Here is a 12,039-nt window from a genome sequence, read left to right as displayed (position 1 = left end):
TCAACAAATCATCAATATACTGCATCAGAGTCGATTGGATAGGTAATTCTAACAATTTCAAATTATTTTTCAAAATCTGATTAAACAAGGATGGTGACTCTTTGTACCCTTGAGAAAGTCTACACCAACAATAGACACGGTCTAGGAATTTGAAATTGGCTATCCTCATGAAGAGGCACAGAAAAGAATGCTTGTGACAAATCAATCATTGTGAACCACTTTGCATTTCATGGAATCTGGAACATTATTACAGCTGGGTTGGGCACTACAGGACAACACTTGATCACTATGTCATTTATTTTTCTCAAATCCTGAACAATTCGAATTTTCCCACATGGCTTCTTCAATCCCATTATCAGTGGATTACATGGGCTGCTCAACACCTCCTTCAAAACTCCCTGCTTCACAAAATCTGCAATTATCTGAGCCACCTTCATCAGTACATCTTGTGTCATATTACACTAGGGACATTGCGGAAACTCTGCATTTGACTTTAATGTGACCTTACTCGGTTCCACTCCTTTGATTAAACCCAATTCTTTCCCTGTCAAGTCCCACACATTTTCTTGCACTGTTGCCTGCAAATCGGAATGCAGCTCTTCCACTATGAACATTGGGGAAAAATTCAATCAAGGGAAACTCCTCATTTGTAGTCTCACACTCAGGTTCTGGAGCTGTATCTTCCTTATCATCACTATTTGTCTGGATCTCAATTCTATCAGTTGAACAAGTAATCAGACACCTGGTTTTACACAGCAACTCCCTTCCCTGTAGGGATACTGAACTCGAGTCACAAACTACGAATGTATGCAGTCCCTGTAAATTGCCAATCTCAACTTGCACTGGATCTGTAATTGGATTTGTCAAATACAGATTCGCTACTCCTACAACCTGAACAGGCAAATTTGGAACTTCTGCACTTTTCACTGTAGAGCGTGTAGCTTCTGTGTCTACCAAAAATGAGACCTTGTGACATAGGGTCCTCTCTGGTCCACTTCTAAGGAAGCTGCAGGCACACATGGCTCCTCCTCCAAACTATCATACACCCAGTCACCAATGAATTCATTCTCACTGTGTAATGGGAATTGGTGTACTGCATTACTACTTCTGTCTTGTCTTTGACCTGTGACCCGTTGAGAAAGCAACATCTGTTGCTGCTCCATCGGGGCTTGAGGTATCTGCATTTGCTGTCTAGGTACCATGGTCACCTGCTGCTGCATCGGCTGCAACTGTGACACTTGTGCACGGGGCAATTGCACCTGCTGCCTAGGCTGAAAATTCTGCATTTGATTCACATTATTCTGAAAATCTGGATTAGGACCCCTCAATCTCGGTCCTCTCATAGTTTGGAATGCATTGACATCATTATTTTGCTGAACAACACCGTCCTGCACCATCGTCGGACACTCCCGCTTCCAGTGGCCCACGGCCCGCAGATGTGACTAAGCAATAACTTCTTCATTCCCTGCACATCACCCTGCACCACTATGGTGTTCAAATCCAGACCATGAATCACATTGCCTCCACGACCTCCACCTCTCATTTGAGGCTGGAACATGACATTTCCCTGCTGCTGTGGCATCTGTTGCACAAAAGTCCCCTGTACTCCGGTTTGAGCTGCCTTAATCTGCATTACCATTGCCTTCTCTTTCAACTTTTTCTGCTTCAACTCAATCTCGTCACTACAGTATTTTGCATACTGCAACACCTCATCAATCAGCTTAGCTGGCCAACAAATCAATTGACTCATAATCATCTGACCTATCTCAGGTCTCAGTCCCTCCACAAACCTAAACACGAAATGCAGCATGTCTTTTAGCTTAATTGCTTCCTTGCCACTGTACTCCTTGAACACTTTCAACAACCTCTCATAGTACGCATGTATCGATTCCTTCACCTCCTGCACTGTCCTGTCAGTCCTCTGCCAATCGATGTTTTTGGGTGAAATCCTTGTTTTCAGGAACTCAATCACCTTATAGTAATGTTTCATTTCCTCGGGTGATGCTGCACTTGGATTCTTATCCCTCTCTGGCTCACTTGTCGGCCAGTCTACAGCTCTTTTTCACTCGACCACTATCTCTAGTAATGTATTCAAATCTTCCCACAGACATTTCGAGAGCTTCACAAATCTGTCTGTCTGCTAGTACTACTCTACCGGCTTTTCCCTCAACTTTGGATAATCATTCGTGAATGACAAAATATCACTCCTATGCCAAGAAACATAAACAAACTGTCCTCCTGGAATTTCTCTCATCAGTAAAATCTTTAGTGGATCCTTGCCCTGTTGTACATTCTCAATCACCTCTACAGAATCTAGTTTCCTTTTATCTTTCTTCTTTGCCCATCTGCCTTCCCACTTCTCTAATGCTCCCACAACTTGATCACTCTGCAGTAATTCCTTGAGGTGTGCCTTCATTCCGGCTGACCTCATGCGTTCAAAATCCTTTGCATCAAAATCCAATCTGTAGCTTCTCTTTAAATGCTTTGTTTTCTCAATTTCTATATCATGTTTCTTTGCAAAGTCTGCTAATCCCTGATGTACCTTGCTCACTTCTCTTGTAATTCTCGGGCATAAGTATCTCAATTCTGCCTCTGTGTAGGACTCTAATCTATTCACCCCCATTGTTCCCTCAACAAGTTAATTTGCTTCCAGGCTTAGTCTGACACAGTTGATCTGCTCTTCACCATTGGAAGCATTCTATGGGGTTTTCAGCTTGTCCAACCATTCGGACAGCTGCTGAGCTGTCAGTCCCTGTAAAGAAATGTTACTCGCGTTCATTGGTGGTACCCAATGTACCACTGCACTTAGTGCCTGTGGTGTCAATAATTTTAGGCTCTGTCTTGCACTAGGTCCTGTCACAGTATCAGGAAGTGCAACGAATGGACTGAGATCTAACATTCATCTTGACCCATCAAAAGTCTGGCCCATAGAATAGGCTACCTGCACTTGTTCAGTTGATCCCCTCCTCACTAAACTCTGGGACATCTCTCCTTGCTCATTCACGTCTGGTTTCTTCTGTGCATATAATGGTACTGCTGGACCAACAGTAATCAGCAACAATATTGCATCTGAGGCTGCTCTACCACCTGAACATTGTGGGAGAGTAACTCCCATGGTCTGAATCATAATCGGTGTCAAGTCTGACTGTGTCCCCGTCATTGGCGTAAACCTCGGTATCCCCTGCTGCTGTACCTGGGGAAACAAAATCAGAGTTGGCTCAGTCTGAACCAACAATGGTCTTGGAACCACTTGCTCTGTAGTACCACTAAGTTTGAAGTAGTCTCTATGACAGGCACATCAGGATAGATTCTCTGTATGGGTGGCAGATGCATATGTGCCTTAACTACAGGAGCAGTCAACACATTAGGTCCTTGCACCACACCCTGTGTCTGGCTAGTATTAACCTGTACCAAACTCACTGTCCTCATTGCCTGTGCTGGGGCTGTTGGATCAGCACTAGTACTTGGACCATCATCATGCACCGCATACGGTGGTGGTCGATCTCTCAGTATCTGTGTAATAAGGTCCTCAGTATCAGAGTCCTCCTCTACCATAGAAGACTTTCTTGCTTCCTTACTTTCAGACAAACCCTTATTTGACTTTCTAGTTGATTTCTTTACTTCCGTCTCATCTTCCTGCGTACTAGCTGGAAACAACTTAACATCCTGCAACGTCACTGCTCTCCATTTTTTCTGCTCCCAATCCCATCTTGCCACTGCTAGTGACTTCTCTACCTTTCTCACTCTCTGCTCAAATTTCATTTGCTGTTGCTGTCTCGCTACCATTTCCCAAAGTGCTAATGCCTCAAACTGTGCTGGTCTCGGAAGGGGCTTCGATTCAAATAGTGCCATCCGCAATTGCTCCAAAATTCTCAAACTGAACGTCCCATTCTCAGGAAACGCTAAGCTTCCATTTTTCGCTGTTAACTTGCCCCACTGCTTCAACCAAAGACATGGCGCGACACCTCGTTCCTCCATTACAATGTAAGCCGGAGTATTCTCTGGCGGTGTAGGCTCTCATACACTTGTTTTAATGTAAGTATCTCCCTTTAGGGCACTCTTTAACGCCTTGAAAGACTTAATCTTTTCTGCTTTTCTGTATTCAAAATCAAATCAGGAAATGACTTTTACTCCCAACATGCCTTTCACCCACGTTCTTAACCAATTGCCTCTCACAGAGGACTGCCAATCCATGCGCAACCATTCTCTCTAACCGACCTATCCCAGCGCGGTTCCAGTGACGTCACACATACTGCGGCTGACAATGTCTTGCGGCTTGTCCTCCTAAACTCCAATTCATACAAACTAATGCAAATTATTGCGAGCACTAACTAAAATCCAATAACCAAAAACAAATCTGCTGGTTTACTACAGGAAGGTAACACAATCGCTTCAGAAACCTTATGGATTTTTACTGATGGCCCTTTCGCTCATGCAGCTATTCCTCTTTCTCGGTCTCCTAGATTCGCAAGCAAAATTCAACCCGCAAATTTTACTCTCAAATGTTCAATGGGTCTGTCCTGGTGCACATACAACTCGCCAAATCTCAGTCAAAATTTCCCTCTCGCTCACTTAACGTACACACCAACTTGTTGAGCACTCTCGATCAACCTACTAAACCAGACAGATAACAACCTATAACCAAGTGTCTCATACACTTTTCAATATACTCCGGAGTCTTAGACCACGCAGGGTCCGTACATCAACGACCACGTGGACAATTATGGAGCACAAAGCGCCACACACATATGAAGATCGATGACTTCCCTACTCTCATACTGCAGAGTACGCACACTCCTACTAAAACTTCATCTGGAGTACGCAGACTCCCTAAATTCCCTGACCGACGTCACAATTCACATTCGATATGCATAAGCCTTGTAAGCGCACTCTAGGTCTCTCACTCTATCACTGGAACGCCGAGAACATACCCAACACCACTAGCAGGTTACAGGATCTGGGAAAGTAATTTCTGGGCTTAAGGGAACATCATTCTCTCTACAAATACCATTTTGAAAAACAAAATCCAAAATTCAATTATACTAAATTCTCAAACTGATCAATCTTTAAACTATTACCATAACTAGGAACACCTGTTCATCAGTCTCGTAGCACAACTGTCAACACTTGTCACTCTGTATCGAACACCAAGGCAAGCCCATATAGAAACTAACCCTCAGTCTGCTACCATAACTGTTGGTGCACCGGTCCTTGGTAAGTAAACTTACAAGGAGATGCGTACAGGTCTATGAACCTTTTGATTCGTATAGAGTGTTCTTACCATAGTTTTGATACAGAATCAGAAATCAATACACAATAGTCAAGAGCCATTAATCAATTCAACAATCAATGGAGTCAGTAGTTTTCACACACCATGACTTTTCAGTCATGAATAACCACATCTTTATGTACAAGTTTAGCAAGTTTATTCCCTGTTCGTTAACAATACTAAGTCATTAATTTTTAACTATCAACTCTTAATCGAAACAATTTAATCAGCAAGTCGCAGAAGACGTGACCTAATCAAAGCTTGAATCAAAAGACATTCTAATGCATCAACAGAAGACATTAGTAAAAGCCAATTCAGGAAAATTATGGCATCCCTTAAATTCAGCTAGATAGTCCGTCAACCATTTGTCTCTGTAATTTGTCATTCATCATGTAAGTCACCTCAACTAACTCCAATTAGCATCAGCATATGGGGCTTCATGCAAAACAATTTAGAACACAATTTTTGGAAAACATCTACCTAAATAAAAGTACTAAGTCAGCGCAGTTGGTACCTAGAAGGAAAAGGCATGACAATACAATTCAGTCATTGTCATATCCTATCCTTGGCATGGGTCAGCAAGCAGAATCAGCCTTCGTCCTCAGGTCATCAGTCGATCAGCAACACATCAGGCTATGAGTCAGAGAGTATGAGCCCAATGACAGAATCTCAAATCTTTTCAATGTTGCAGTTCATAACGGGGTAAAATCTGTCTCCTAACATCTGAAGTCTTCTTCCCTTGGCACATTGTTATATCAAAGTTCCCCAAACCATCCCCCAGTTTCCGATTGGTCAATTAATTGTACGTTATTACCATACCCAATATTTTCCCTTTACCAAATCTATGAATTCTAATATTTCACAGTTCACGTCATTGATTGGTCAGGTTTACGTTGTTTTCATCATCCGGCTCGTCAGGTATCGAAATTGTTGCATCTTCCTCTCCAGTCAGTGTCTTCATTGTTCGCGTCGTGGGAAAGTACATCTCATACACATTACACACTATTAGATACATTGCTAGAGACATCTCCTGTCTGTCGGTTCTCATAGAAAGTGTCTGCAAATTTTTTTTTTAAAACAATGAGCATTTCACAGTTAGTTCACTCTGTCGGCATTTTTCTTTAAACGCTAGGAAATACAGCTTCCGCATGAGGCCTGGCAAAACTAGGCCAAGACACTTGCTAAGTTCAGGCCTACAATTAATAAGCAAGAGCATAATTAATAACCCTTAATATGGCATTTTACTACATTAATATAATAAATTTTCAATATTTCATATAGATTAATCATTAATTAGTACATTTCGTGAACACTGGTGGCCAATCGCCGAGGTCACAATTTTAAACGTGCACATTATTTTTCTATGTTATTCATTTTTCTACATAAGTAATTATTCAAAATACATAGAAATTTTTAATGAATGTTCAATTAAGACATCTGCGTTAGCAAACCAATAAACAGAGTAGTTCAATAGGCGACCAGTAATATTTAAGTCACCAGAATGTAGCCTCCTATAATCCAAGGGTGGAGGACCGTCGCCCCACTGGTTTTCCTAAAAAGTTATTATCATTTTATTTTTCCCTGTGGAGGGGGGGGGGGGGCTGGGCTTTGCTGGAGGGAGGGGGCCCAAGGAGAGCTATGTGCACACAAAGTGCGCATGTCTTTTTGGCCGGCCAAAAAAACATGCGCACTTTGTGGCTGTATAGCACAGCCGGGTAGAAAACATGCAAAGGCTCCCATTGCCCCCCACCCCCACGGCCGCGCACGGTCCTGCCCTGCTGCCGATGTTCAGTGGCAGCCGCCACTGCTATAATCACTATGAAGTCCGGAGGTCTGGGCATGTTATGCGGACAGCAGAAGTTTCTTCAGTGTCAAGGACATACAAGGCGGGTGTCAGCATATTTACGGTGCATGGTTCTGAAAGACACCAAGTCAGTCCTGAGCTGTGTAATATTGCTGGTTTTAAGTGTAGCATTTTGTGATGTGTAGCTGAAAAGGCATATAAGCACCACGATTTGCAGAAAGAGTAAATGTAGGCTGGCAGCACATCTTTCCCCTGTAGGCCTTTGGAAAGGCTTCTTGGACTTCGGGAATGCAGAGTAACTTTCTCCATAATAACGAGTTATTTTATTTTGTCAGAACAGAAAGTATGAGGATGGGAATAAGGTGTGGCGACGCAAGGACAGCGGAGGAGGTTGTCAGAAAAATAGAATTGTTCATACTAAACAGTTGTCATGGCCATGCACCATTTTAACCTCATCCTAAATCAATGTCAATCTGTAATCTCGGCATAAAAGCATTACAATAAGTGCAGCAAACGAAAATTAGTCATATTGCATGGTGCTTCTTATTGCTATTGGTCTGAAGGAACATCAAAAGAAGGAAGTTTATGCCAAGGACTGGGATCATTACACATAAATACTGTCACTAACAGGTGGAAAAGGTATCTTTGTAACTTTCTGAATTTTATCAAGCTTAATACACGTAACCTATGTCCAATTACCTCAGTAACAGTCACAGAAACATTAATTAGCACGATTCAAGAGCATCGGTGTGGGCATGCTGATTAGTTAAACAACATTTCATCATAACAGTTATACTGGTTAAATCCAGGTTCCATAAGCCTCTGCCTAATCATCTGAGCACAAGTTAATGCGGTCTGGCATTAGGAGTCATCTTAATGAGTTTATTATAAATAACTGCATTTCCGTTGGGTAACTACCTGAGTCATGGCAGCCAATATCCACTAAAGCTCTGTCCCTGCGATCTTCACACACTTTCTCCCAGTTTGTTTCCTGAAGTTTCTTGCCATGATCAAATGTCAAGGTCTGATTAAACAACTCAATTTCCTGCAGCAAGAGATAAAATGCATGGGGTTTGTTAAAAGAGGTTAAATGTTTCAGTAAACGCAGCACGATAAAAAAAATACACTTACTGGTATTTTTAAACTCCTACGCTTCGTATTCCTCTTGCTTCTGCTTTCTGGTTTATATCAGATACAAAGTCCACATGAAAACACAATAATGACAATTGTTGTATCTAATTTCCCTTTTAAGGTCTGGTCTAGTGCCAGCTTTAACTGGTTTGCTAGCCTTATGTAATAAAAAAAAACATAAATAAAAAATGCAAGCATATATACTTTAAAAGAGGACTTCATTTGTCAGTCACATTTTGTTTACACTCACCAGAGCATTTAGCAATGGGACAAAAGATACGCCCCCTTCAGTCGTTCGTTTCATACATACAGTAAGCCAGCCCGGAGGAGAGCCATCGGATACCTTTGTGTTGTAAGTGCATTTATCTTTCCATCTGCTACAGATGTCAGGTAAAATGCCATTGTATTGTATGTTGCTTTTCCCTTTTACGCTTTTTTGCTCTATAGCTTTAAATGGATAAATACAGATTTTTTTTTTTTTAAAGCATTCTGAGTAACTGCATTTTGTTGAATTACATTCCCCATCTGCTTCCCAGCCAATCATTTTCTGATTCAGCAAAGGAGTTCATCTTTCAGCTCTGATAGGTGCAACATTCAATGGCCCTGCAGGAAACAGGTGCAGGTGGCGTGGCGGCTGTTGCAGGAACCATCATTCCTCACACACGGATTACAAATAGAGTATTGTTTATGGGTGGCTCCGGAGCGACAGCTAAAGAGCGCCCTGATGCTGAGAGCCACCCAGGCAGTACTTATTTCACTGCCAGCTCACGATCACACACCAGGATCGGAGAGAACAGAACAGAACAAAGAGAACAGGACAATAATTCCTGAGAGGCGAGATTCACCATGGACGTCATTCGCAGCTGTGACCCCTGGCTTACCCTTTGCGGACCCTGGCATTGCCTTTGCGACCCCTGGCTTCAGAGGTGGCAAATTCAGTGCCAGGAAGACAGTGGCAACTCGTCCTTATTGATGTCACTTGGGGCTCTGCTCTCTTTGTTTTCTGTCAAGGTTTTATTACACTAATAGTGAGTATTAAAATATTATTCACTATTAGTAAAATAGAAAAGTGAATATGCCCTTCCATGGCAGCTAAGTTAAGTTAAAAGGCTTTTAAATGTATGTTGTGTGAGTGCTTGCAGGTGAAATTGTGTTTATGTGAGAGTGTGTGTGTAAGTGTGAATTTGTGTGTGTGTAGTGAAAGTAAAGGTCAAAGGGCGCGTGATGTCGCTTCCACTACCCCTGGAATCTTGGTGAATTGAGACCCATGGATTCAACCAGCAGGTCGTGTTATCTCAGCCAAGAGACCTATGAACACAGGCCACATAAGAGGCACTGGGGCGGTTTACTCCATTACATAATCATCAAGTTTCCTATTAGTAGCACATTTCAATTCATTTTAAAAGAGTATATTATACTTTTCTCTTGTCATGATAAAGTGTCATTTTATCCATTTATGCTTTCTAAAAGTTAGGCTAAGTGTTTTCCTGACAGATATTTCAGTGACTGTCCAGTGACGTGCTGTAGTAGGTCTATTTACCCACATTCCAAGCTGCCCACTGTTTTCTCAGCATACTTTTGTATGTGGTCTTAGAAGTTGCCCATTCTCTTTGTATTTCCATGCTGTGGGGAAGTAGAGGCCATAATGAAAATGTTGGGAGCTCCCTCACATCTCTGTGTAACTCCTTAATTCTACACTTGTAAAGATAAACAATATTCAAAAAGCAATAACATAGTTCCCCCTTGAGGAAGGGACACTGGTAGTTGTCAGGCCACTCCATGTCTACTAAGTTCCCTTGTACAAGTGTGCTGTTTTTCCCCATTCCCTTGCGGCAACATCCAGGGAATGTAAACTATCAGGACTGTTCACGGTATATCCCCCTCTCGGACTCAGCTAGTAGGGTGTGGTTACTTAGAGTCAAGTAAGGTTGCAAAAACCAAAGGTGGTATATCCTTTGGGGCCTGGTAGGCCCAGTTCTCAGCTTAGCTGCTCTGGCAGTATGAAACTTGTTAGCAGTGCAGCGTGGTCCTTGCCGGGATCGTCAAAGTCAGGCTGGATCCATTCACAGGCGCAGCTCGTGGCAGGTGCTGACTCTACTCTCCGGAGCGGCGTTTACCAGTGTCCTGACTATCAGAGTTGCTCTGGCTCCAGCCACATACAATGAGTCCTTTTTCTTCCTTGCTCAGGGTTAGGGGCAGTCTCCTTGGTCAGGCAGGGCTCTGAGGGCGTCTTCTCCATCCTTGGGCCTCCTTGGATACTAAGCCTCCCTCATCTTGGTCATAGCAGCAGTTTTCAGGACAAGGGCAACGACCCAGACCATCGTCCTCAGCAGTCCGAGTCGCCCCTCCTTGCATAAAGTGTCACACCAAATAACCTCACTGTTGCGTCATGCTCGCCTCAGGTTGCCTCTCCCATGGCTCGCCTGGTATACAGGGTTGCAGAAACTTTCGGCATATGGGCCACGGCCCAATCAATATGTCACAGTTCCTTGGCACCTGGCGGCCCCTCCTAGCATATGGGGCTCACCAACCTTTTACCACACTGCACATGGGCAACACCTCCATTGATGCACCACTTGACCTTGTTGCACAGCAGCCTATCCTGGCATACAAGGTCACCAAACTTCACAATGCAGCGCACAGGCAATGGCCCCATTGATGCAGCACATCTCCTCACACCTCGTTCAGGAGCCCCACTTGTCCGGGCTCCAGTTTGGATCTCGCTCCCTCCAACATGCTCCTCGCCCTCATGGACACACTGGTCTTGGCAAACAGACACGTACTGGAGATTCAGACTCCATGGCAGGTGGTCTTGGTTTCCCTGGATGATGTCCCCTCACCTATCAGGTAGACTAGCAGGCTGGGCTCCTAGTCATGGTCACATGCAGAAGCCTTGTAGACCTTCCCCTCCTCACACAGCTCCTCTGGCTGCTCAGCAGATGACCAAGTATGGGGTCTCAGACTCCCCTACTTACAGTTCTTTTCCAGACACAAAATGTGATATAAATGCAGGACTTTTGAAGTTTTATATTGGGGGTCTGCTGCTTTGAAATGGAAATTTCTCCCCTTTACTCTTCCTCCTGAAGGATGTCTGTCACAGCAGGCAGGACTCAGAAGTTTATTAACCCACAACAAGATTTATGGGAGTGAGAGTTTACCCCTGGATGTCAGCCACACTGATATGTGCATCAAAAGCCCTTTATGATTCCCTTATCAGCCCATCGCCCTATTTCTGAGATGTGTCCAGGCCCCTTCATTGTGATTTGTCACTGAATCAAAAAGCCCTTTGAAATACACAAAGAGAGCTTGGTTCCCAGTCCTCCAGTGCTGGTCCCACCCAGTTTACAGGAATGCAGAAATATACAATTCTTTCTGGGGGATTCCTCTATTCCTTATGTTTTTCACCAGCCAGGCTTAGGCTTCTCAAAATGGAACCGAAGGTCCTCCATGTAATGTACCAGTGCAGGCACTTCTGCACTCAGTGTTCATTTACAGTACAATCACTGTCCAGTACTGCTGTCCTTGTGCATTACGTTACTACTGGCATATCCACATCTAACAAATGCACTCGGTCTGTGCACACTGTTCTGCACTATAGTCCCTCTGTACTGTACTAATGTGTGTCACTTTAAACAAACACTGCCAGCGCACAAATATTTACCTAGTGCACACTGTACCATACTTTATCCTAGGTGTAGGTATCCCTTGCAAGCATTCATGCACTCAGCACATTTTCACGGAACACGCACTTCCACATCAAACTGGTGTAGGCTATTGGTGAGTTAAACACACAGCGAAACTTTTAAAAAGGTGAGTGATCCTGTAGGCACTACTC

The 12,039-nt window shown here is 43.4% G+C and overlaps 1 protein-coding gene across 2 annotated transcripts in view; it reads right to left on the bottom strand.

Annotated features, from left to right (window-relative positions):
• The window catches only part of LOC138250508 (serine/threonine-protein kinase Nek5-like), a 350,116-nt gene that overhangs the window by 45,763 nt on the left and 292,314 nt on the right, over nucleotides 1-12,039 (bottom strand). For both annotated transcript variants that reach the window (XM_069205454.1, XM_069205455.1), the window contains exon 19: nucleotides 7,992-8,118. In XM_069205454.1, coding sequence (XP_069061555.1) covers nucleotides 7,992-8,118 — 127 coding nt within the window. The remainder of the gene's footprint in view (nucleotides 1-7,991; nucleotides 8,119-12,039) is intronic.

This window comes from Pleurodeles waltl, chromosome 8 (assembly GCF_031143425.1).
Source record: "Pleurodeles waltl isolate 20211129_DDA chromosome 8, aPleWal1.hap1.20221129, whole genome shotgun sequence".
Classification (NCBI taxonomy): Eukaryota; Metazoa; Chordata; class Amphibia; order Caudata; family Salamandridae; genus Pleurodeles; species Pleurodeles waltl.
This window is presented reverse-complemented; position numbering and strand designations above follow the sequence as displayed.